Source organism: Dermacentor andersoni, chromosome 1, assembly GCF_023375885.2.
Source record: "Dermacentor andersoni chromosome 1, qqDerAnde1_hic_scaffold, whole genome shotgun sequence".
NCBI classification, from domain to species: Eukaryota; Metazoa; Arthropoda; class Arachnida; order Ixodida; family Ixodidae; genus Dermacentor; species Dermacentor andersoni.
Window position 1 is genome coordinate 126,637,713 of NC_092814.1, and position 27,858 is coordinate 126,665,570.

Sequence of the window (27,858 nt, forward strand, 5' to 3'; positions counted from 1 at the left end):
AGACGCAAGTATGCTGTATAGATGAAGTGTTTTATTCAAGTCTGTAACCTCCTGCTGTAACACCTTTTTGGTAAAGCGAGGCACTCACTGAATAAAGAAATTATACCCATATTTAGGAATTTCAGACCCAGCATGTTCTTTAGGCTAATGATGCAGAGATAAACAAAGCATGAAAAATAATCCTAAGAGGGTAAATTTTGCCTTATTGGCTATGTCAATTTAATGCCACAATGAACATTAAATCACTGAATGCTTTATTGCAAAACATTACTGTTTCCTCGGCTTGTACAATAAAACTCTTTTTGTTTCACTCTGATCCATTATCTGTCACGTTATATAAATAATTCTGGTGAAAAAACAGATGATGCAGCTCTACAGCCAATGACAACAGGCAAATATAACCGATGCGTCATTATAGAGTTCAAATGCTACTCTAATACGAAAAAAAAAAATCAGAAGTTAGAAATTACAATATTGATTTTGTATTTTTAAAAAAGTACTGAAACAAAATTTTTGTCTTGTTTTATTTACGTATATATTTTTTTATCAAATAGCTGCTAACTCCACAGTGATAGCACCGCATTTTGTCACTATGTCTCTAAAATCACAAAATAACTCGACACACTCCAGCTGCTGGAGAGAAAAGTGATGTTACTGTTTCCCTTAAGCTTTATAGCTTGTCACTAGCAAACAAAAACCACAATTACAGGTGTAGAAATGTTTCTATATTTCCAGGCAACCAATTTGATATCCTATTTCATTTGGTCCTCAAAGTAAAGTACCACAATTCAAATTTTTGCCATTTATGAAATTATTCAGAAATATGTGTTACTCTGGCAGTGACCAAGAAAGTCAGTGGTGATTTAGCGGTAAATGCAAGATAGATGTGTTAGCATTGTGTCACACCTCTTCGAGGTCCCAGATATATGATTTGAACTGCATTCACCATATAGCAAAATGTTGTTCAGGAGCTCACTCAACCCACGTCCTACTTCACCGAGCAGATAAGTGCAACTGATGGTGGTTCGGAGCAGACTAGCATCAGTTGCACTATGTGTGTGTGTCTGTATGTGCACACATACACACGCACACACACAGATTGCCCCATCGCAGATTGCTTTCCAGATAAGGCCCGTGCATGCCATACACAGCAGCCGCTGGAATACAGTCCCTCCCCTACCCCCACTACCTTACGTGTGATGGAAGACGGCGTCTCCGCTTTCTTTCCTCCCTCGCGCACAAGATTCAGCCACCATCGTCAGCTCACCCTCGCATGCTTTCCCTCGCACATACAATAACATCGCGCATGAAATGTTATTGCCCTTGGACTTTATACGGAATATCACAGCGATGGCAGAAATGTGCCTGAAGTGTCCATATAATTGTTTCACAATAAAAAGAGACATCAACCCATAGCCAAATTACGACAGGGACTTTGAGGCTCAGGAATTGTGGACAGAAAGCACAGAGCTTGGAGAGAATCTGGTCCTAAAGGTATTACCTTAATCTTTGTTTTTTGTAATATCCAGCATAACCATGAAGAGAATGCATCGACTGAAATTTTGATGAGGCAAGGGACACAAGCTGTGTTAAACATGGCACTGCTTTCCACAAGGTTCCTCGAGGGCAGTCATGGCTGTAAAGTTGGTAGTTTCATGGCTCAGTGCACCCACTGCTTTTATCATTGAGCACTTATCCAAAAGTGAGTACATAAGTGCACACATGCACCACAGCATAGCAAAGGGAGCATACCACAGCGATGTACTCTCCCCACTCAGCAAAACCTTTTATCAGCAATTTTAAAACAAGCCAAGACAATGTAGCATAAACCTCTTTGAAAAAAAATGTATGGCTTATGCTACTGCTCTAGTGGGCTCCAAAATGTCTGCTTGTTATGCATTTCTGCTTTAGGCATGACAAGCAGAAAGCATAAGAAGTTAGAAATCAGTCTGCAGTGTTACAAGCACCTCTTTGAAAGGTAAGCCCCTTGCACTACATAATGTAGAAAACTGCAAGTCATAAGAAAATTTAGTGGTAATATCAATAATACAAAATACTCACCTTTGGTATTTGTAGCCATGTCAGCCACTTTTTGGAATGAATCTAAGAAGGCAGCCGAAACTGATGCTGTGATCCTTGAAGAGAAAAGCAAACAGCATTCTTTAACTTTTCATTCGGAGCATTGGTGGCCAAGTATAATACTCTTACAATAAGGTTTGAATCAAGTATGCAAAATACACAATGCCTTTTAAGAGAGTACCGATACAAAAAAATCTTGTATAGTATTTTTTTTTGCTTGATTAGGTAGCTTTCTAGACTATAATACAATGCCACAATTTCTCAAGAATGCAACAGATCATTAATTACACTCTTTTCATGCAACCAGCTCAAAACGAATGCTAAGTGTAGTACAGCTTCAAACATGAAGCAGGAAGCTGCTTTGTTACATCAGGAAACTTGAAGGCAGTGGTCAGTTGGTGTCACAAACTGCGTACGCATGCACTGGTCAGTGAGGTGCAGTGGTCGAAAAAGATCAGACAATGATCATGCCACCAAAAACTTGCCACATGCTGCAAATCAGCCCTTATATTCTTCATTCTGTACTTGGCCTTATCCTCTATTACTTCTTTGAGGACGCCAGGGTGTCTCTGTCACCTTCTCTCCCCTCTCTTCCTTCAAATGATCAGTGTACTCCACTTTCAGCAGCATGGTCATGGGGCAAGTGCATCAGTGGCGTGTGGTACAATATGACCACTACCTCCAGTTTCTCTGATGTAACCAGCCTTCTACTTCACATCTGAAGCCACAGTGAGCTTGGGACACATCATGAACTGGTCACATTAAAGGGGGTACAATTATCTGTTGTACTAGAGAAAGTGAGACTTTATCCCTTTCATTCATATATTACGATGCACTGTAATTAAATGCATCAAATTCACATAATTTTATTCCATGGTGATGTCTCTCTTGAAAGAAAGAAAAGATGGTAGGAATATCCCTGCTGCATTTTCTAGCAAGTCATCATAACCGCAGAGTAATTAGGAGTGATTAGATTTTGACAGTGTACAGTCAGTAATGTTGCACATCATTCATAAAGAAGTTTAAATCATCATGTCAAACCACATGCACATGTTAAATATTGGCTGCAAGCATAATGAGGATCGAAAAACTACCACTACACAATTGCTGATGGAACAAGGCACAGATAACATTCCACACACATGGTAGTGCCTTTAGTAAAGAGGTAATGTGTAGCTATACTCTACAGTCGGAATTGAACTGGAGTACTAACAGTGGGTTAACAGAGAGATCGATTGACCCACAGCTCTTTTTGTGGTTTCTTCCTTGCCACTACTGGACTGAATTGGAAAAAAGAATTTGCACTGTAACTGAAGGGGTTACACCATTACAACTAAAAGCCATAACCACCCACCAAAGAACAAAAATTAAAATTTTGTGCCATTACCCCTTTAAGTTATAGCATCCACACTAGGTGCGTAAATGAAGGCTGTTGGAAACGCACATGCATCAAGGCTTACAAACTTTACGCTTGCATTACACAACGTAGCACCCTCTAAAAAAAACACATAAAATAAGTGTGAATACAGCATATTCAAATACATTAATGGGTGGTACCACATTTACACCCCTCATGTAACGTCCCGTTTGTTGGGACCTTTGAGGTTATTATGAATAAATGAATGAAGACAGCTCGAGAATGGGATACCTCCGACTACCATTCATCATTACTGGTTAAAAAGAAACTGCACTAGAAAAATATGCTGAATTTATTATCGACATTTTGGTACAGAATGACCGAAAAAAGGTTAGCATTTAAGAGCAGTGATCTACAAGAAAGAATACGCACATACAAGCATGTTGCACAAATAAACAATGTTCAAGTTCTATCATGTGGACTAGCGTAAAGTTAGCTTATAATCCATGACTATTTAGTGAAACATTAAACAAATGATTTGTGTTTATCATGAAGAAAACTTAGTAAAACGCAATGTTTTATGTAGTCAAGGCTATAAAATACATGTGGTCAGAACTCGGCAATGTGAAGACACATCCAAGCTGGCTTGTTTCACATGCACTAACCTTGAACTAGTGTAATGGTAAATAACTCATTTTTCTTGCAGTGAGTGTGTAGAAGTGCTACCACATAGCCACACATCATGCACTATTGCTATATTGCTATCTGTCAGGCAGAAAGACAGGCCCCGCCTTTTTTTTTTTTTTGCCTCAGTATACAATACCAGGTGTTTGTGGAAAGACTTTAAGCAATTTGTAAAAATTTCCTGTGACAGCACAATTCTAGTTCTTGAGCTGGTCTACTCGAACAGACTGACATTACTCATGTGAGAAACCGAAATGCATAATCTACTAATTAACAACTCACTAATTAACTTTTAACTAATTACTTTACATCACATATTGCAATTTACAAATCGTATCTTGTGAGACAGCAAGGCATATCCACTTCAAAAGAATTCTGTCGATGATATTTTCAAGATATGCACCATCATAATTGCTGTAAAAATGCACTGCCATTAAATTTATTTTAACAAAATGCTGTTTTATGCATTGAACCACAAAAATAACTGGACCATCAATGTATTTCTTTGCGAAGTTTGGGAATTAATATCTTGAAACTGCTGACATCCTGAGAATTTGTTCCAATTGTATCTACCTTGCGAATTCCCGGGTTACTATTTGTAATTTGCAATATGTGCTGTAAAGAATTGTAAAGAATGTAAAGAATGTCCCGTATGGGCATCCAGCTACTTTAAGCAAAAAATTCAAAAAATAACCAGTCACATTCACGAGGGAAAATAAAAACAAGTTAAAGTTCTCTACTTATCCTGCAATCAAAAGGTTCATACACCCAGAGCATAGTTCACTTACTTGAGCTGAGAATGCAGCTTGCTTGCCTTTGCTAAGAAATCTTCCCATATTGGAGTTCCACCCTGCAAAACAAATATATAGCAAAAAGTCCAAACTAAAAGATCACAAAACAAGTAGTGCAGTTTACAACCAACAAACATGTTTTCTATCTGTTTTGGCACTAGATCGTCTGAGGTGCAAGTCAAGATAACCACAATAAGAATGCCTCTCTGCATAAGTATACAGAAAGTATAGTAAGCAAATATAATGATAATAAAAATGTCTTTCTGTATAAATATCAGATTTACTCATAATAATTGCAATGCGAACTTCAGGCACTTTGAGTTTATGCACTCTTACGCCGCGGGGCTGCTGGCAGTGCCTACCAACTTGAGCCGCTGGGTATACGTTGTTCACGGTGCCCGCGTGGTCGTGACATCATTCTAGCTACGTCACCCGACTCTCGTGTACTACCTGCGCTGAGTCAGGTGGCGGGGCGCGTTAGAAGATCTAGGCATGTAGGCCGTGGACAACGACTCGGACTCGTGGCTGCCTCCGTCCGAAAAGCGATTCAAATGCAAGTTTCACACCCCGTGCATGTCAACCGGCTCACGAGGCTCACAAAGATGTTCTTGGAAGACCAGTTTCGCCGAGAAGTGCATGAACTCGGACACTGTGTTTCTCAGAGGCTTACTAAATTGAGCAGCTCGAGGATGGCGTACTACTGGGCACAGAAAAAGGGGAACGTGTTCGCAATGACTGAGCTAATACGCAACTGTCCATATTGTTTCTGACCCTCATCATGACCGCGTTCCACAACGAGCGCTTGCTCGCAGTTACCGAGAGAGTCACAGAGCCGATCGAGGCGTGCCGCCGCAGGGTCGAATCTATAGCCTGCAAAATGCTGCGCATAACTTAGATGCGCATGACACGTGAAATCTGCACTTTTTTTTTTTTACTACGATGAGCACAGCTATTCGCTTTCTTCCCTACGCAATGCAGAACAAGCAAGCCCACAGGAGGCCAGTGCATGGAATTAGTCTTGGTCATCAAGAATCCTTTTGGCAATGCGGTCGCCGCACCAACGATTCCAGCCTGAAATCCACCTTGTGCTGAACAGCAGCAGCAGAACGCCACAGCCACTAAACTACCACGCCGGTAACGTGGGACGGTAGAAGGGGCGTTCGGAAGAGTCAAGTTCGCAACCCGCGTGCTGCGCCAAAGCGCACATCACGTGGCGCAGCGGTATCGCGTGTACGCTTTGGCTTCCGAGGATGGCGGATACCCTCCTCTGGTTGCAGACAGGCTGGCGCCGATGCTTTCTCGGTGTCTGCAATCCGACAATTGAAATCGTTGCGTGCACATGGCGCGAACGATTTCGTCGGATAGCTTTGTCTGTTTGGTGTCAGGGTATTGGCAGCGAGGACATACGCTGGCGCCATCCACCGGAAGCGAACTGTTGACGTCGTATGTGGGCATGGCCTACAAGATTTACGTGCGTTGAAAGTTTTCCTCCGGTCGCGCCATTCGCACAGAGAGAGCGTAATTTCAGTGCCTGGCTACTTCTCCGCACCGCGGCACTCGCACCCGAGGGCTTTTCATGCATTGAGGAGGCTTTCGCGCGCTCCTGTACGGTTGCTGCGGCTTGTATGTGGCGAAAAATTCTGCAATATACGAGTCCTTACTGATGAGGAAATTATGGCTGAATGTGCACGAGGGCCAAATCGGGTGCTGGCAGCTATTCTCAAGTGTGTGTGTGTGTGTGTGTGTGTGTGTGTGTGTGCGTGCGTGCGTGCGTGCGCGCGCGGGGGGGGGGGGGGGGGGGGTTGCGCACACGTTTATTCCCACTACTTTCACGTAGGTACGTAGAAGTGGTATAACTGAAAAATTCATGAGACGGATAGAAAGTATGAACAGTCACCAACTAGTTGCTTTCATAGACCTTTTTAACTACGCATCTAGTGTTGGCTTTGTTAGCGAACAAACGCACCTAACTCGCCGTGTGTTTGCAGGCCATTGCCTGCTGCGTGCCGCAGTTTCAAGGCTGGACAGGTCGACAAATTGTGCGCAAAGCGTGAAACGATGAATTATGCAATTATTTACTCGTTTATTAGTACAATATAGTTCCCGGTCAAGCAGTCATAATCATGAATATGAATAGTATGATTGAAATGATAATTACACCAAAGACAAAAATCCGCGTGTCTCATCCGCGTGTTTGCTTAGCATGTTTATTTTATTCAATTTATGAACATACATGAATAACCTTACAGGCCTTCAGCAAAGCATTAGATAAGGGGGTAACCACGGTTACATAAAAGTAAAACAAGCGTTATGCAAAAACGCAAAGTCGCAGTTTCGCCCGAAAGCCGAAGCATCGATTGCGATAGCAAATTAGTAGACAGCTACACAAAGTAAGGATAGTAGCTTTATCGGGGTATAAACTTGGAAACATTAGCTTATAAATGAATTAACAATCATGGTGTCAGCGTGCACAAGCAAACATCAACACATCACTCACTATTAGCGCGGACACCCGTTGTCAAAACGTTGGTGCGAGCAAGCGCGGCAGTAGTAACGAGCGAAGTGACCTTCGGGCGGTCTATCGCTTCAACGCAAGGGCGGCGATAACACAGCGCGCACAGAGGTATGAGCGTCTGCAGATCCCTTTCAAGATACGGCGCGCAAAGTACGCACTTGTGGCGGAGTCGAAGGCGCCCCCTTCCCTCCCGCGCTGCCTACCCGCTTTCCTCCATACATGGCGCGCGAGATTGAGCCGCGATCGTCAGTTCTCCCGGTGCACCGGTTGGAAAATGCGCCGTTGCTGCCGGAGCACAACGCCACCGCCCGTCCCCCCACGGCCTCTGGCGCGATGGAAGACGGCGCGTTTGATCTTCGCTTTCTTCCTTCGCGCACGCTAGATTGAGCCATGGGCGGAAAGTTTTCATTTTTCCAAGGGGGGGGGGGGGGGGGGGGGGACCCGCTTTCCGAACTATATATATATATATAGCTCTTGCCCTTGAAGAAACTTCGAGTGCCCTCGAGGAATTGTTCACTGAAATGACGGCCTTATATGAGACTTTACAAGACCTCATAGTAGGAGACAGTTGAATTTTACATCCTGAGTTCTCTCCCACCACCAAGAAGCTGGTGTCTCTCAGCGGCGTAATCTTCCTTTGTGTAATTGTCGTATACTTCGCTATCACTAATACTGCTTCGCCTTTCCTGCAGCCTCTGTCTTTTTTTCTTCTTTTTCTGCGAGTCCAAGTATAAGCACTTCTGCGCATGACTGCTGTTTCTTATTTCGAGTGAATCCGGCTTGGACTCATTTCGGTTACTGAGTGAACTATACAGTGTGCCCGAACTATCATTCACCAAGACTTAAAAAAAGAGCAGTTGTGTTACTCGAAGAAAATCTAGTACATATTTACAGTACAGTGGAGTAGCCGCCAGTAATTCTTTCGTTCCTGAAATTTAATTCGACAATTGCAATTAATTATCTAATTCGAGGAGTACTGTCCTAATTATCAAAGTGTCAATGAGGCATTTGTAGGGACCTCCAAATTACATCTAACTGCTGTGTGTTCAGCGACGTACTAATTGTGCGCATTTTTTTTCCGATTGGCAAACAAACCTTACGAAATATTAAATATGCCACGTGACTGCGTTACCAACCGCAGCATAAAGCAGCGCCCTCAAATAAGCTGATTGAACGCAACCGCATTGCTTGTCGCAAATCGGAAGCGGCAGCGCATCACCTTGATAATGGTACGGAAGGAGCACCAACAGCAGCTTTCGCGGCTTTGCAGCTATTCCTCTCGACGTCACACCTATTATCCGACTCTCGAGGCCAACTGATCACATTGATAACAAAAGCCCCTTCATAACGCGGCCGAAGCACCGCTCTGACCACGCAAGAAACGCGAAAAGCAATGTAATAGGCATATCATGTTTCAAAATCCTGGCTTTGCTCGCACCGCATCGACAGAGTGCGCAGAAAGTTGCTTCGGACCAAAGCCAAATTAAAGTGACGGTTTTATTTTTCATTAGATTGTAGACGTGCTACAAAAACAGGTTCGTGACAAAAAAATAAAAGCGAAATAAATAGACCGGGAAGCGACCCATGTGTTGAGAAAAGGCAAAACCGATGTGTTCAATAAAGTAAATAACCACTTCTAAATGAGCCGAATTGGCAATCAGGGCGCCTGCACAAAAAACAAACAAATACATCAAATTTCAGAGCGCTTTTTATCTATGAATTCGTAAGCGCCGCTGAACACCAGCTGTTGCCTAGAGGACGTGTTCGAATAGGTCTCATTCTGCAACTACGCAGTACCGACTCCGCTGTATCACATCTTCAGCGGCTTTCTCGATGACCGACGCTCGAATTCTACGGCAGAAATCCGTTATCATTGACTTGAGCTAATCTGATATCCGTCTCGATCATGTAAACACGACCTTTCACATAATCCCAAAGAAAGAAATCGAGTGGAGAGAGGTCAGGTGACCTAACCGGCCAATTTACATGCCGGTGCCTTCCAATCCATTGTGCATGAAAAGTCGCATCCAGCCAGTTTCGTGCTCGGCTGCTGCTGTGTGCTGATGCTCCATCTTGCTGATACCACAGAAGTGGAAGACGTGACAGCGGGACTTCGCTGAGAAACACATCCACCACTCCTTAAAAGATTTTGTCCATGTAACACTGTCCAGTCAGTGTGTGATCGAAGATGGGGCTCATTATAGCACCGGCGCAAATTCCGTATCTCGTGCACATTGAACGACCACTGGTACTGGTGCCAATTGCGCTTTACCCAGTGTGCATTGTAGTCACTCCAATAGTGTGCATTATGCAAATTTACCCGGCCGTTTCTGTGAAAATTGTCGTAACCTGTGCACATGATGTTACTTCAAAAGTCCGGGACTCATCGGCTTTTGCGAGGACCCAATTCGAGAAATCTAGACGATTCTACAGGTCCCTATCTTCCAAGCATTGGTGCTGGCTAAGGTGGTACGGATGAAAGGCCGTCGTCTAGAATCCTCCAAACTTTACTTGGAAATTGGTACCTGGGCGGCCACGTCCCGCACGTTCGCAAGAGGGTTTGGGGGCACGTTAGCATGAAGGTTTGAGGCCATAAATGCTAGAACATCCTTGCTTAGGCTAGGATTCATAGATGGAGTCCTACGCCGCTGTTTCTTGAAGCTGCCGGCTTGTCTCAGGTTTTCATCATTTCTGATGACAGTCGACGCGTTTGGTCTACCGCCACTTTCATGACTGATATATATTTGCGGCCTTCCTCTTGTCATTTGCAGCTGCCAAGACAAGGAGCATTTTTACCTTCTGCTCATTAGAGAAAGACATGGCGACTAGGACGAAACAAAACGCACCTTTAAGCATTTGCTCTGATGTTGTCAATTCACTTTTGTGGTTATAAGTTTTGAGGCAAAACAAAAAAAAAGAACCGTCCGCGCACTTTATCTACGCGAAGACAACAGCTATCATAGCTCATTTCCAACTAGCACCAAACGCGACGTGTTACCTCGGCCGAGGTGCGGCAGATAAGGCACTAGCTCGAGCACGATTTGTTACAGCGAAGCTGTAATCCGTCTCGTCCGTCCGCCTGACGCCTCTACGCCGAAAACTCCTCCGGCGCAACCCCATGCGAATGTACGAAAAAAAAAAAAAACGAAAGAAGCGCGCGATTGGTTGCGCCAGTACTGACGTCGTTGCTCTCCTTCGCAGCCGAACGGGCGCGCTCTCCGGCTCCGAAATGGGTAGGCCACGCGTCACACGTACTCCCGAAGAGCAGGCTGCTTTCGATCAGCAACGCCGCGAGCAGAACCGGGAACGGGCTCGTCTACGCCGTCCCGATACTGCAGCCTGGGCACAAGAACAGGCTCGTGCAGCCGAGCGCAAGTAATCTGCGTACCGAGGATCCGGCAGTCTACCAAGCCGTCGTTTATTGAACCGTCGGGATTACCCAGTGATAAACACCGGGGCCGCACGTTTCAGCTTCGCTGGTTAACCATCTTAATGGAGTGCTTGGGCGGTGATGTTTTTCTTTATTTCCTTCATTTCGTTCTGGCTAACTCAAAAGGAACCTGTTCGAGGGCGCTGCTACATATGATGCCGGTGGGAGCGCAGTCACGTGGTATTCGCCATATTTCGCCGGGTTTATCTGTCGGAAAAAATGAGTAGGGAATTAGTACGTCGCTGAAAATACCGCAGTTAGATGTCCCTTGGCAGTGCCTACAAATGCCTCATTGATACTTTGATAATTATGATAGTACGTCTCGAGTTAGATCATTACAATTACCTAATTAAATTCCAGAAACAAAAAATTACTGGCAGCTACTCCATTGTACTGGAAACAATATGCACTAGGTTTCCTTCGAATAACGCACTGCTTTTTTTATCTTTGTGCATGATAGTTAATTGGGACACCCTGTATATATTTATGACCTCTGCATGCAAGTGACGATGTTTCCATTTTTAATAAATGTTGTAAATCATTATAAGGTTTTTTTTTCCTAATGAGTCGTTAGCTTTGCTTACTGGAAGAGAAGCGATACTGAGACATATCATTCACATGCATTTCACACGCCGTTGATAAAAGACTGCCGAACGGGTCACTAAGGTTTTTTTCGGGGTCAAGAAAGATCGCAAAGCATTTTGCAGCGAGGTGAACATACAGCAACATATTCATTCTCGAGGCATAAGCTATCTATACCTTTAGAAATAATTGTTAATTGGCCAACTCGTTCTCTTCGAAAATATAATGAACCTTGTCCTGTGTATATATTTAAATATACTGTATATAAGCATGGTGTTTACAGTGGAAATTTAAAACAATGTTGAAGTGAGAAAATACGGATGAGACAGCCGCCGCTGGTACTTCTAATGTGCTTCTTCTCTTATTGTCAGGATTTGCAGAAATAAAGCAACGTACGAATTAAAATCCGTGGACGTCCGCACCAATGATGCAGTAAGCTATTAGCCACAATGAAATTTTAAGTGAAAAGGTCGAGGCAATTCAAAAGAAACCTCAAATGATGTGGGTGACAAAACTGGTAATGACACGTTAGGCAGGCTTCGGCATCGCCGTGATGGGCTCAGTCCCCCCCCCCCCCCGGAAATATCCGGAGGGGGCTCGGGCCACGGCCAAGCGCGCGCCGCTTTTTTTTTTTTTTTTTCTTTCTTTTCTTTTGACTGGGGGAGCGCGCCGAATGGGACGGCCAGAGCAAATGCTGCGGGCCCGTGCAATCTCGAAGACCATGATGAGGGATAACACGGTGCGCTCCGCACTGCTTGGCTGCCGCGCAGGCGCCTTCCTTGACATTTCTCTTACTGCTTCCAAAGTGAGAGAAGTTGTTTGCTGACAAATTAATTGTTCTGGACAAAGAAAGCACCGAACGCGTTACAGAGGCTGTCTTTTCCACAACTACAATAAACGGCCACTTACTCCGTCGCAAATGGCTGTCGAACCGACTACTTGCTCGAAAAAAACAATTGTTGAGAGGATAAGATGTGAAAAAATCACCGCTCAAGCACTCCGTACAGATGGTTAACCAGCGAAGCTGAAACGTGCGGCCCCGGTGTTTCTCACTGGGTTAATCCCGATGGTTCGTTAAACGAAGGCTCGGTAGGCTGCCGGATCCTCGGTACGCAGTTGCTGCTTGCGCTCGGCTGCACGAGCCTGTTCTTGTGCCCAGGATGCTGTATCGGCACGGCGTAGACGAGCTCGTTCCCGGTTCTGCTCGCGGCGTTGCTGATCGAAAGCTGCCTGCTCCTCAGAAGTGCGTATGACGCGCGGCTAACCCATTTCGGAGCCGGAGAGAAACTGCTGCGCGCGCTCGGCTGCGACGGAGAACAACGTCGTCACTACTGGCGCAGTGTTGGCTAATCGCGCATCCCTTCTCTCTCTTTCGCGCATACGCATGGGGCTGCCAGGAGGAGTTTTCGGCATACAGGCGGCCGACCGACAGACGGACGAATCAGCTAGCCATGTACAGCTTCGCTATAATAAACTCATGTTGAATGCGGTCCGTACAACCTGAGCCAATGAGCCTACGATTGCACGGCCTCGCAGCGAGCAATCGACTGCGCGCGTTTATATACGGCAGTGCGATATGTTTCTATTTCGCTGCTGTCGGTACTGGCTGTGCGTTTATTTGCTTCTTTCTTTTTGTTATTGTGAATTATTTTTTAGTGGCACGAGCATCGAGTGTCACTCTTGGTTCTTGCGCAGTACTTCGGGTTCACCTTCTGGGACGACCGCGGACGTAATTCAGAATAAATCAGAAAAAAAGAATTGAAACAGTACAGTACAAAATTCGCGGGTTTCATTATAGATATATCAAAGCATAAGTTTAGTTACAAGTTCAGTTACTGATGTGTCTGGAATAATTAGAATTAGAAATAACTGATTATCGCCCACCAAAGCACAGAATCGCAGACTTTAAGACCCGCCACGTGAGCACGACTTTGGCGAAATTCCTGGAAACACAGGAGAAAGCGGATGTAATGACGTCACACACAGGGTGGCATGATATTTACCCGGCTAATTAATGGAAAACAGTTACCTGGCACAGACAGAACATCTGTGTAGCAGAGCGGATGTGACGTCACTCTCTCCTCTCTCCCGGTGCGGACCTGCTCACTCGCTCGCTCTCAACAGCTGCGCGCGCGCGCTCGTTGCATGCTCTGACGTCAACACCGGAGACGGCGCGGGCGCTGCGCTTCGTGCGCCGCTCGCTAGGGGGCTACGTCCCGCCGGGTGGCGCGGGCGCTGCGCTTCCTCGTCGCCTTCCCTTGGCCCTCGCCAACATATCGTGCCAGGGGAAAGACGTTCGCTCGCTTAACCTAAAGGACAGCAACGCCGCTGTGCGAGTGCCACTAAGAGACGCCTAAGTCAAAGATTAGGGCCGTCTATTTTTCTTTATTCTTTTTTTGAAGATTCATTGCGGAAGATAGTGCAATACATGAAGAGCTATTCATTACTCTCACCACGAATTGTAATTTCCCAGTATCTGATTAAAATCATCCACTGCAACACTTTAAAAACTATTTACGTGTTGAAGTTGCAAAATTTCAACCGAGTACTGTTGCAGTGTATCTGCGTACCAGAAGCCCAGAGACTATATCATTTTCGAGATATTCCCAAAATGTGCTAAAATATGCATTAGCATTGCAGTAACATTCAGGACTCTTAGAGGGAGGTTAAGAAATGCTGCTGCGTTTAACATAGGCGCTTTGGCTTCCGCGAGGTGAAATCACGAGCAGCCCTGTGGGACTGTTGTGAACTAAGCACACCACTCAATGAGCACTTGTAAAAAACTGCAAAAGCACAGCTAACACAAAGTGCAGCACAGGCCTGCCTTGACGCTCAGTTTCGAGATTTATTTAAAATAAATATTACGCAATGCCCATCACAGCTAGGCATGCTCGATAATCTGTGTCCCATAACAGAACATAGAGAGAGCTAAACACTTTCTTTTTAATTCATCGACGAATAACACTCCCTAATACATCATTTCGCGCTATATTGGCTGGCGGAGACAATCTGTCCGCGTGGCACGTTCCAAACGGAGCAAAGTGTGGCGCGTCTGCTTCGCTTATCGGGAGATCGCGAGAGGCAGCGTGTGGTTGCGATTCCCAGCAACCGCCGCTCATGCAGCGCTTTGTTTCCACACAGGCGAGCGCTGATCTGGCGCCACATCGTAGCCCGTATTTCGCGGCACTACGCTTATGACGCGTTCGTTCTACCAACGACGAGAGAAGTCGTGCCACCAGTGTCAGCGACGACAATACCCAAGGGAGCGTCACATTCTTGCCTCAACAGCAGACGCCGCGGACGCACGAGCGTAGCCCGCCCCCATCAAAATGCGGCCGCCGTGATCGGGATTCGAACCCGCGACATCGTGTTTAGCAGCTTAACACCACAGACACTTAAGCAACCACGGCGGGTCGATTCATTCAAGAGAAAATATGTTCAGCAGGTCAGTGCGCATCAGTAAAAGCAAAAATGGATCCGTGCGAGAGAAAACATTTAAAATGAAAGGTTCGTGGATGTGTATGGTCAACCAGCCTGAACCAGTGAACATTCGCTCTGCCCTGGGCTTCTTTCATATTCTTTTCTGTCTGCCTCACAGGCGCTTGACCCGTCGTGTGTATGAGCCTTGTATTTTGACGCCATAATTTTGCGATGCGTCAAGGTTCAAAATGCCGACGACGCAACGAATACTCAATACTCGCACGTACAGGCAACTTTGAGAGGTCTGCTGCGTCGCAGCAACGACGAGAGCATTGGATTCCGGCGCAAGCGCTATATTCCCCAGCGCGCGCCACCCCCGTGAGCAGCACCAGATGAGGCCGCCCGCGCAGACTGCCCTTACCATAACAAACGCTGCGTTCAGTGCCCGGCGGAGATGCTTTCCCAACATGGGCTGCCGCCGCTACGTGCGGGGCTCCCCGCAAACAAAGCGGCTGCACGGACCGCGGAAACATGCAGAAAGCGGCCTCCGAGAGATTGGCTTGAAGCAGCAGACGGCCCGACGGTCCCCATACTGCAGCCACCAGCCTGACAAGTCGCGGCCACCAGGCGACAAATGTCCTACTGGCCCTTCAGATGCTCTGCACGCACAACTGGTCTCGCGAAGCAGGAGCGACGAAATAAACGCGCCACCGCGGTACACGCACTCCGCTGAATGACAGTACATGCAGCAATTTTCCACGACTCCGCGAATAATACCGCGCTCTTCTGGAGACTATAATACCCGGTTCCCTCAACACGGAGAGACTCTAAAGCAGGAAGCCTCATACACGAAGGGTGGGAACGGACCCTTTCATCGTACATTACGAACTATATCATCCCGCAACAGTAACGCGTTTTCTTTCAGCAATGCGCCTTTTTGAAGAGAGGCCTTGTTCAAATTCTTTTATGCTGCCTCATCGGACCGTGTCCGCTAGCCTCGTGGATGAAACACACCACTCAATGGAAGCTGTCAACACAGCCGGTATGGGACAGGTGGGCAGCACGCGCCTATCAGCCCGTGAGGCGAGCGCACTTCACACAAAAGGCACCGGTGTCTCTCTCGGCTGACACGAAGACGAATCTTGGACTGTTCCGCCGAGACACTCCAATATGTTCCATGCCAGAAATAATGCTACCTATAGCCGAGACCTCCCTAGAAAAAAAAAAAAAAAACATCTGCCAATGAAGCGAAATAACTTTATGACGGCGCTTAAGGAATCAAAGTGACATTTAAGCACAAATCAGCAGCTGCGGATGTATGGTCAATTAATTCGTTTTGAGCACATATAGTCAACGAAACGCATAAGGAAAGCTTTGAGGAAATTATGTGGGACATCAATGAATTTGTTTGGTAATTAGGGGACAGATATCGCGAAAGTGGCGCATATATCCCCGGGTTTCTGTAATGTATGTACTGGCCGGCCTCAATTACACCAGCACTCACATTTTGACGGACACGAACGACGCTTTCCTGAAAAACATACATCTTAATGTCTTATCCTCAATTCTTTTTGTCTTTTTCAGCTAAGCTGAAACTCGGGCTACAGGACACACATAAATCGGCTTACTTTCACGTTTCCTTTCTTCTTTAATGTTATTCGTTTACACAGAATTCAGAATTTGGTATTCCAAACCAGCCTTCATCTACAACTTTGAAAGAGACAGGAAGTATGTAACGCAGACCACATCCTATACAGTGCTTTGAAAGGGAAAGAAAAGTTTCTGGTTCCTTTGACGTATATCCTAAGTATGTGCAGGGCATTAGCATTGACTGCACGCCAGTGTGATCTTCTGCAGCCAATTCGCTGTACCTCCACCTACCTGACGCAGCTCAGCGACACAGCGTGCTCGGCCCGCTCACCAACTTTTGCATTATCGGTACACGAATACCGAAAGCGATAATCGTGTCTTCATTTGGATGCTGTCGAGGCTTTGCAGCACTGAACGTATGAGAGAGAGAGAGAGAGAGAGACTAAGGACCTCGCGTCGCCGCGCAAGGTGCCGAATATCAAATCAAAACTGCATGTGTTGGACCCGTTGCTATTTCAATGCTGCAAGAGCTGAGACATGAGGAAGTGAAGGTGCTTAGTTTAACATGCGAAATACAGCTGTTTCATGGTCCCATATAATCTTCGTTGAGGAATACTGAATACTACTTTCATTTTATTATGCTCTCAATATCTGCTGTCAGAGGCGTAACTTGGAACATACACGGCTATTAAACAGGACAAACCTACTCGTCCATGTGCTTCCTTACTTCCACCGACACAATTCATTAGCAGCGGGAATTAACGGAAGATGGCACATTCGTCGCAATCGTGTACTTAATAACGACATATTTAGGTAAAATAGTTCCATTCATGCTTGAGTAGATGGGGCAAGGGCGGAGATTCAAACGCTGTGAAAGCCGCCAGGGAGAAATATCCAAAAGGGAAGAGAATTAAGCACGAGAAGTCTAGCGGGTGAAGGGTGACAGAACAAATATGGCAGGTAATAACGGAAATTTAAGAAACGCAAGTTGGCCTTTAGGTCAAGCTGACAGCTGTCAGCACCCGGATACAAATGGGCAGCCTCTAAATATACCTATATGTGCAAGGGCGCCCTGGCGTCTCGATGTATACTCCCTCAACCAGCGGAGTACTATACGAGGACCACTGCAGATGTGTTCTCACGAACGCCTCCTCGACATATGAGGGGGCGTCGTTAATGAAAAAATTCCGTCGTGCGCGCTCGGAAATTCTACGATACATACGCGCTTCCAATTTTTATTACGACTACACCGCTCAGAAAAGCATCTGTCGCCGGTGCTGACAACCCAAGTAACTTCTCTTTTTCTTTTTTTTTTTTTGTGTGGCCCGCAAATTAATGAGCAGAAGTGCTTATGGCCGGGCAAGCGATTATGCATTTACGCCAGTAACTCTATAGGAGAGAGACGAAACGTACCGGTTCAGAATAAAGCCACAGAACAAAGACTATCGGCTCCGGTAGCTAACAGTAAAGACCTATCTCATTCCGCCGGATGCCTGCGCCACGCGATGCCGCGCACGCGCTACCCAACACCGCAGCCGTCTCCAAGTAAATATACACATAGGAGAAGACTCAGCACGGCAGCACGCGGTGAGCCGCGACGAACGATCAAGCTTCTTCGCCGTGGTGAACGAAGCAGGTATGCGACAAGGTGATGACAAGCACAGCGCACCAGCTGCATCGTTACCGTATTCAGGCAGTCATCATTATTTCGTTTTAGCGTTGCTCCCAGGACACAATTCCCACACTGCTTATTTAAAAAATAATAAAATAAAGAAAGAAAAATAACCTGGCGATGAGCTTAACTACATCATTGCAGGAATGAATTCCCCAACGGATATCATAAGAAGCGATATCCTTATTCGCATGCACGACGTACACTTCGCTTGGTGACCGCCGGTACGCGGCGTGCCTTCAGCTATCTTGCTGCAGTGCGTGGAACGGTACGCCAGGCACCGTCGACCCCGTTAAGTGCACGTATTGTATGGTGTATGTCACGTTCTTCAATATGGCTTTTTCTTTTTTTAATGACAGTGGTGCAAAAAGAAAATGGCTGGTTCTTCAACAAGTTGCAACGGATTATTAGCGGCGGCGGACATGATAATGACATGAAATAACCAACGCTAACGCATTAACCTTTGTTTAATTACGTTATGACACGTGTCGTAACACAAAGCATCGCAGCAGGCCAATGCTCAAGACTTGTTCACTCTTGTAGAAACTCCGATATTAGCCTGTTCCGAGATAGACTCCAAAACTTGCGCAGATATGTATTGGTGACCAACTTGGCAGGACTAAACTAACAGCAATTTATCTTTACTACCTAGCGAAAGATTCTGGACACGAACATCTAAAAACTGGTACCAAGCAGCCTCAGGATTCCTACAACGTTGTGAATATTGGATAATAATTAGTTGGCTAGCAATTATAGCCCATTTATTCATGTCAAACGCCCCATAATGCGCTGCCGAAAAAAAGAAAAAGCTATTGTAGCCATTACACCGCCTTCAAGAATAGTGGTTCTTCCTTGATGCAGGTAGTATAACGTAAAAATATTGTGACATGCAGTGCAAGTATAATCCCACCACTAGTAACAATCGTCTGCAGACCCCACACGGCTATGTGAAGGCGTTGCTAATTAGCCGATCGCAGGTGGCAACGAGCAGAAATTGACATTAAAGAGATACTAAAGAGGAACCCGATTATTTTAGAATAATAAAATATTCTTGAAAAATACTACATATAGGGAGAACGAAGGTCCACGTTTCATTTTTTTTTTTAATTTCGCGCCAAAATCTCAGTACCAGTACGTCGGTGTGACGCCACTGAATTCAATGCGCTCTCTCGCATTTCGGCCGTTTTGGCTCGTTAAAAGTTCTTGAAACTTGCTAAGTTGAGTATTTAGCGCTTTTAAAACACAATGTAGTCCAGCTTTACTGATGAAACGCTAATTCTGCCAGGGCAGACGCAGACGCCGTCAAAATCTGTGACGTCACGGCGAGCTTTAGTGCGGCAACTTCAAGGCAGCGTCGCCTCCTGTCTTTAGTTTCCGCGTCTTTCCTGGCTTACCAAGCTGCTACTCACGACAAAAGTGTTTTTTTCTTCTTTTTATTATAGAACTGACTAATACACCTCACCTTAATTTTCTCTTTGGTGTCCCACTAAAGATAAGCCGTATTCATCATATTCATCACTAGTAGAGTGATGAACATGAAGCATTAATATCGGTACTTTGCGGAGTGGAAATCAATCTGCCTCGGGCAGCATGAAACAACGAATATTGGGCTTGGCCATTTTAAAAAACGGAACGCAGGAAGAAAGACACGAAGGCTGCCTGTTTCCTTTTTTCTGGCGAAGGGCTGATGAAACGTTTGTAACGCTGGAGAGTACGCAACAAGCATTGCAATACGATGTTGCTATGGCAACTGAGGGGTGATTGCTCAGCAATCACCCGTTGACTGTCGTTAGCAACACGGTTCTCAACCATTTGGCGCATACCGCTGTCCCGGCAAAAGTCGACGCCAGCTGTAGATTACGAAAGCCTTCTTTTTCCACTCATGGTGACCTCGCGCCTGCAAATGATGCCAAGAACGGGAAGTAAAACCAGCCACAGATGAACCCCACAAAGGCGGATGCGCAGTGCACCCCCTTCCCCCGTCCGGCCATTACTTCCATCACCTCCAGGCGCAGCACGCAACTGCGCGCTCTTGTGAATGCGCCTTGCGCATACAGACAAATCCCGTACAGTCATATACTGGGTCTCATCTTTTGCAACGAACCAGGAAAAAATTTGCGTCAAATTGACATCGAGAAACAAACGTTAAATAACCAGCACAAGAACTGCGGATGCAGTGCGGGTAGTAATTGCCTCCGTCCGCCAATAAGTATACAGCCGCAAAGCAAGCAATGGAAATAGCGTCGCGAAAACGATGAATATGCACCTTGGCAGTGCAGTCATTATAAATGCAGGGTATACCCCCGTCGAATCTTAAACACCAAAGTAGGTGTACAAGTTTTGTCGCGAACTACCACCGATTGCTCTTGCGGCCTGGAGAAAATCCGGCCACGTGCCAGATCTTCAGAAAGATTTTTCTTTCTTTCGTAGGAGATTACTTTTAAGCAGGCCATACACACATGCCGTACGCGCGGTTCTGTATTCCTTGCGTAACTGAAGTTGGACCCGTTTAGCTGCTCTCGCTAATGCGTCGGTATCACAGTGCGAATTGCTGTGTCGCAATTCGCTACAGCTTCATTCGCTAATATTGTTCTACGCTGCCTATAACCAACGCGCACCACAGAAAGTACGAATTCTAATAGATGAGTCAATTCGGAAACCATTGGCAACTACTACGACATTAGAACTACCACACCAGGAATCATGAAAAACAGCAAATGGTAAATCTACAGCCCACAAGGACACGAAGACAGACGTGGACGCTATCGCTGTCCCTGTGCGCTGCAGACATATGGCGAATTCAGCAAATCGCACCGGCGCGCCCTGCAGCGACGATGATTGGATGAAACGGCGCATTGGGGCGCCCCGGTGCAATTTGGCAAATTCACCATTACAATACATCATCAACTAGCCCAGTATACCTTGGTAGCAAATTATCCACTAAAATTTCACACAACAGTTCTTACGCATAAAAGGAAAGGCAATGACTTCGAATATTTTGATGCAAGTAACAATAAATGTAGGTCACGATCTCTGAACGCTGAATTAGCCTCAGAAATTAATAGGCAACAACTCAACTTGAATGATCATGATGAGTATGCCACACGAGCACAGGCAACGCTTGGGTGTTTCAATGGCCACAGGTTGTCTCTTTCTGACCGCTAACTGTTTTCCAAGGTCAAAACGACGCGTAAAATCTCTGAGTGAGCTGTATTCACTGGGTGCATCTGCAGTGCCGTTTGTCATTTAGGGTCACTAAACGCTTCGCGTGGAACTGCTGCATTATTTTTTTTTTTTTTTCGTCCGCCAGTTCGATCCACGGGAAAAATCTGCGTCGGTTTTTGCCTCATTGCTGGCGGCCACAGATGAGCAGAACAGTGTCTTGCGAGAAGGTCATGACGCAGCGAGACAACGGACGCACACTGATCGCTGGCCGGAAGAAGCAGCAACCGCGGGGTCTGCTCTCCATTGGAAGAGTCCTGCCGGCAGCACAATGACTGGCGCGCCGTTTCTCGCAGCAGCCCATTCCGGTTCCCAATGTGCTCCCGAAATGGTCCGCCGCGACCCATTTTGACCGCATACCCGCTCGCTGTGCAGATACAGGGGTGCACTCGTCATGGTAGAGGGCCAGACTCAAGACGGGTTATTAAAACAAAGTCCCGTCTAAACAGTTCATACTCATGACAAGTGCAGCCACTGCTAACCGCTGCGAGGGCGTTATATTTTGAAACGCGTGGTCGCGTTCGGTGCACCGACCGCGAAGTTGCCGGACGCGTCGCGGTTCTGAGTGCTTATCGGCGTAGCCGTTTGCTCGCTCTTCGTGCCTTCTCAAACGGAAGTAATGTTATTGCCTCAATGCAAAAACAGATACATATCAGGTTTTTGGCCTCAAGAGATTACCACGTGCGACTTTGCTCTTTCGCAAAGCACATCCCGTCATTGTGCGAAGCGAAAAAAAAAAAATTGTAGGGCTTCCCGTTTCAGAACCACGACCGGATTGTGAGACACGCCGTAGCTGGGGGCTCCAGATTTTTCAACCACTTGCGTTTCTTTAACTTTTGCATTTCGCCCCCAATCGAAATGCGGCCGGGAATCGAACCCGCGACTCCGTGCTTAGAACTAAGCCATCGCGGCCAGTGCCGACTAGGGAGAACAGCCGTCCTTCGAATAGCCCGTACACATCAGCCTACTAGAACGACGCCGCTGCGCCAGCAAGTCTTGCCTACGGTAGCAGGAGTCTATGCAACGCGTGCTTGCGCATGAGAGGCACCGGCAACTTGGAAATGTTGTGCAAAGGCCAACCGCAGCAAGCAATACAAGCATTTAGCAAAAAAAAAAACTTATAAAAGCAGGCAATTACGTCATGTGCACGTTACTAACTCACTTGTCCAGCTTAAATTTTGTACAGGCGCCAAAGCGTCGTGTTCTTCTTTGCCTAAGTTCTTGTCCGTTAAGCGCTGTTGCTTTTTATAATTTGATGCCCAATCCACTCTGAAGCGTTGGGAAGAACTTGCTTATTCAGGGTACACAGCTGTGATGACGTTTTGTACACATTTTTCACTAGCAATCCCTTGAAAGGTGAAATTTTGTTTGAGGGAACAAAAATAAATGTTGGTACAGAGTTGACAACCAAATGCTGCTCATGACAGCCTTTCTTTTTTCTTCGTTGCTTGTAGTTTTCATGAAAATGTAGAGCACCCTTCTGAACCCAGTGGCAAAGATGAATTTCACTGCCCCAATGCCACACAGGTCATATAGACCTCCCTTTTTAGAATAAATGTTCAATAATAACTCATTCTAATTCGTCATACATGCACGTAAACTACCTGCTGTGGTGGCTCAGCGGCTACGACGTTCTGCTGGTGCCAAGTACAAGGTCGCGAGTTCGAATACCGGCTACATTCCAATCAGATAAACGGGAGCACGGCATTCAGAAGGGAAAAAAGCGCAAAACACGCGGCTAGAGTGTCAGGGAGACAGTGCTGTTTTACGTTCGATCAGTCCAACAGCTGACTCTTGCGTGGGCTCTCAAACGTGTTTTCACAACAGATGTACACGAGTTGGTTCTAAAATGCTAACATATCTGTAAACCTTTCGGCCACACGGTCAAGACATCGGCGAGTATACGTACTGCGCATTATCACGCCGGGTACAGACGTAGAACCACAATTTCGACATTGTTTACGATTGCCATATTCACAGTTCACAGTTTTGATCGACTGCTTTTCACACATGGATGACAGTGTACAGTTACCACCGTAGTCCGCATTTGGCCGGACAGCGGCATCTTCGGCACCTGCTAAGACTGATGGCCTAATCTCATTCAGATCGCGACAAATTACGTAAACGAAAACAGACCTCAGGCAGCCTTGTCAGACCTACGCCCACATGCGCCTGCTTATACGGCTTAACTGAAAACATGAAACTGCGGTCCACAGCACACATCCTGAGAAGGCACACATGAGCGCGATCTACGCCACACATTCTCACTGCACGCTCTAACTTTTCTACTATAAGCAGAGCTACTTGAGATCACAGAACTCAACGTAGCACACGCATTAACTTCTGTGATCCCGAAGCTTAAGAGGTCCACAAAAAAGTTCTTTCTTGGTACTTCACACGTTTTAAACCGGGTGCAGTTATCAAAGAAGTCACCGAAGGAGCACAAGCAACGAACAGAGCTCGCACAAGCACACATTTTTCAATTCATGAAGATCGTAATGACACAGACGATGATGAACGCCAACTTCGTATTATTTCACTTCGCTTGCACACGTATGAAAAGACGCTGCTTGTGACCAACATCACCCAGTTCTCTCGTCGCCAGCTATTATACATCAAAACAGAACTAAAATTTCCAATGTCGGTGAGACTACGCGCACATACAACACAAGGCATCGAAAACATGGTATTGCTGTAGCATGTAACATATGAACGGATCATTAAACTAGCCACTGTAAACAAACTGCATTTCTGATGTACCAATCACAACGTACAGCGAAAGTAACATGACACACACATGTAGGCTCGTCGTTATTATATTGGCACAATGGACAAACTAAAGTAGCGCAATAGCAACGGAACCAATCCAGTCATTCAGAAAAAAAAAAAAAAATTTGCAAGCTCCTTGTTCCAAAACGGCACATACTAGGTAGATAGCAAGCTTCCGATCAAAAACGTTGACTCTACGCGACCAACGCTGATAAAACATTTGCGATGGTTTGTTCCGAGTGTCCTGTTTACAATGCAATAAAATGTAATGCATGCATAGCACCAAATCGATTTCCGATGTGTGGTGCAAACTGCACCGGCAGTGTACCGGCCCGTACATATATCCAAAACATTTTGGACGCACGGCGGTGACCGCCTCCGAAGCAACGACGTTTTCTGCAATAAATTACTGCACAGAAATTCGTCGTTTACAGATATACAAGGGCACTACGTGCAATTGTTAAGCGCAAAGTATCAATCTCATCCTACATGAAGTATCAACACCAATTATTATACATTGCAGCTATTTAGCAGTGCTGCAGCGTCGACTGAATGCGCTGGTATGCACCGTTTTTATGTTTGGGCATATTCGCTCACCTTCAGGTCATTGACGATATATTGAAATAGGCTGCCAAGCGCGCTGCAGTCTTTATCGACATGCGTTTCGACTTCCATCGTTGACGAACAGCCCACTGCAGCACGAACACTGGGTGTAGGAAAATGCTACTGCAATCCTCCGTGCACGAAGCGTCGTTTGGCCAATGGCGGCGTTGGTTCCACGACTTGCTGGATGGACGCTCGGTGTCCACTGTCCGTCACGAAGCTTCGACGACCGAACATCGTGGTCGCTGAAAGAAATGTTACTTGCCGTTGAAGCACTGCACTTAGAACTTCGCGAAGTGGGCTCAGCAAAACATTGGACGCAACCAAAGCTAAACTCCGGGGAACCGCACAGGGATCGCCGCTGTCCGGCTAGAGCACGATTCTGCTCAATGGCGGTGACGTTAGCCACGTGACCAAAAATCTGTCTTCCTATTGGTCGAGACGAACTATGAGATGTACCAATAAAAAGATGGAAAAACAACATTATGTGAGCGCAAAACGCAATGGAGAGAACAAAAAAGTAAAAAAATAATAATAACGAGAGGGTTGGGGATTCACCATTGCTAGCCTATAGCGCATGCGCCATTCCCTCTGTCAGCGTCTAGGTGCTTTCCGGCAAGCGTGCTGGGGATGAACAAGATGAATCTATCCACCAGGGACTTCGTTACTGCATCAACACCCCCTGAGATACTAGCACTGCCCGCAGTTACCTCATAAAATCGTCATTCTCTCCTGCGTATTTGTTTATTACCACTTGATGATGATGACTTCCAAGATTTTAGATAGCTGAACACGACCTGACGTCGTCGTGAGTGTGCACTCAATATCAGAGCCGTGATCAGAGCGATGTGTCAGCTATGTACGTGGATCACATGTTTTTTGGCCAGCATATTTCGAAGCGCTTGATCAGCGCTCTCCGTCCGTGATTGTTGTAAGCGCGACAATAAATAACGAGCCAGTATTTCGATCCGGGGAAAGTGTAAACCAAGTGCATGTCACAGTGTACGAATATTATAAGAGCGCGCCGACAACTTGCGTGTGTTTCGACCATCCTCCGAGGGGCGGCGCTATATGTTAGGGGCAGCATATTTAAAGAAAAGAAAATGGCGAATTTTAATAACTTAGAACATAGTTAAACAAAAATAAAAAGCTGAGCATGGTGGCAACTGCCATCACCCCGTTACAGTGGCTTATTCCAGCCACTGTAACCCCGTTTCAAAGGGGACGTTCCTACCTTCTATCCATCCATCCAGCATTTAGGGGTATTAGGGGCAGCCAGCTCGTTCTAAAGGGTGAAGCCACATCGACATCACATCATCGTTTGGGTTCGTCTTATGCAGTTGCGAGCGGTTGCGAGCATATCTGTGCGTTGTGGTGGTACACGTGTGTTGCTTTTGCACGGTTTCTTGTTGTATTCATTGTTTTGTTAACCTGTTCACCCATTTTTATGATAATCGAAACAAGCGAGAACGATGCCAAGCCAACCAAACCAAAGAAGTACGAGCGAGAGTTGACGCAAGCAGACGATAGTACGAAACGAGTGGTCGGGCGGGTCCGCATGAAACCAGTTCCCTCGCGCACGTCACTGCAGAGACCGCTCTCATTGGTCTCCGCCATTTGTGGCGGAGACGACGACTATTCACTCCACACTCTTAGAAAAATGTACACCCTTTGGGGCTTATCTTGTCCCACAACGATAATCGTCGTCTGTCTTGCCCGCGTTTCCTTTTTTTAACACGGCGAGCCCGGTACTTGCAAGTCACGAACGGCATGCGCGTTATCAGTGTGACGCAGCATTCTCGATAGGAAAGTAGCGAGCGCCAAGTTTTCAAGAAAGGAAACGCAAGCAAGGCAGATCACGATTATTGTTGTGCGAGAAATATACACCCCAAAGGGTGCAACCATTTTAAGAGTGAAGAGTGTAAGAAACGTTTACACCCTTTGGAGTGTATATTTGCCACACAACCATAATCGTCATCTGTCTTGCCCCCTTTTCCTTTCTTGAAAACGCTGCACTCGTTACTTTCCTGTCGGGAATGCTATGTCATGCTGATAACTGGCATGTCGTTCGTTACTGGAAAGTACCGGGTTCGCCGTGTTAAAGAAAGGAAATGCAGGCAAGACAGATGACGATTATCGTTGTGTGGCAAATATACTCCCCAAAAGGGTGAACTGTTTTTAGAGTTTGTTGTGACAAATATACACCCCAAAGGGCGTAAACTTTTTTAGAGTGTGTATGTCATGCCGATAACGCGCATGCCGTTCGTTACTGCAGGAAGTACCGGGCTCGCAGCGTTAAAGAAAGGAAATGTGGACAAGTCAGATGACGTTTATCGTTGTGTGGCAAGATACGAGTCAATGGGTGTAAACTTTTCTTAGAGTGTATCTTGTGTTACAGGTAACACTATAGTATAATCGAAATTATGCGTTACATTTAAATATTAACAAGACTCGAGCCTGTTTCATATGCTGCGACTGGACCGAAAAACATCGGTGCAGTCGTATACATACGCGTCACATGATGATAGACAGCACAACATACAATACGGCCAAAATGAACAGTATTGATTGATTTATTTTGTTTACTAGATACCAAAAAAGTAGCAGAAGTAACAGAAGTAGATCTCGAAGCGCACGCTTTTGTGGACTGCATGTATGGTCTATAGTGCGTGCGCCAAACAGAAGCCAAAAGTATGTCTTGACCACTGTTTTGGTATCTATAGTTTTGGACGCCGGTTTACTTTGGGTTTACTTTTTGTGATTAGCTAATTTTATGTCGGCAACGCTGTCATCCATCGACCCATGGTTGCATGGTTGCTAAGGTTATCCTCACGCGCAACCAATGCCTCCTTTGCCCGCCGCGTCTCTCGCTTTCGCATAGTAGTGGCGGTTCCATTAGTTCTGCATTAATTCCGTGAGGCGACGCTCGTTGCCTTTCAACTTCTCCAACTTCCGGCAGCAGCGGTGGTGGAATGCTTCCGCCGGCACGTCGTTAGCGCCGACATGCGAGGGTGTCTGCTAGCCAGCGTTCTCGCCGGCCTCCAAGAGTATAACAGATGCCACAGTAATCTCAGAGGCCGCAGCACGTGACCTAGGTTGCAGGCGTGCGCCATTAGCGGCGCTCCTTGCCTTTTCGCGGTTATT

At 46.1% G+C, this 27,858-nt stretch overlaps 1 protein-coding gene across 2 annotated transcripts in view; it reads right to left on the reverse strand.

Annotated features, from left to right (window-relative positions):
* LOC126545850 (uncharacterized) overlaps positions 1 to 25,128 on the reverse strand; it is a 101,295-nt gene extending 76,167 nt beyond the window's left edge. For both annotated transcript variants that reach the window (XM_050193853.3, XM_050193851.3), the window contains exons 1-3: positions 24,709 to 25,128; positions 4,909 to 4,970; positions 2,062 to 2,135 (exon numbers count right to left, since the gene is read on the reverse strand). In XM_050193853.3, coding sequence (XP_050049810.2) covers positions 2,062 to 2,135; positions 4,909 to 4,970; positions 24,709 to 24,786 — 214 coding nt within the window. In that variant the 5' untranslated portion in view covers positions 24,787 to 25,128. The remainder of the gene's footprint in view (positions 1 to 2,061; positions 2,136 to 4,908; positions 4,971 to 24,708) is intronic.
* Between the last annotated feature and the right edge of the window lie 2,730 nt (positions 25,129 to 27,858).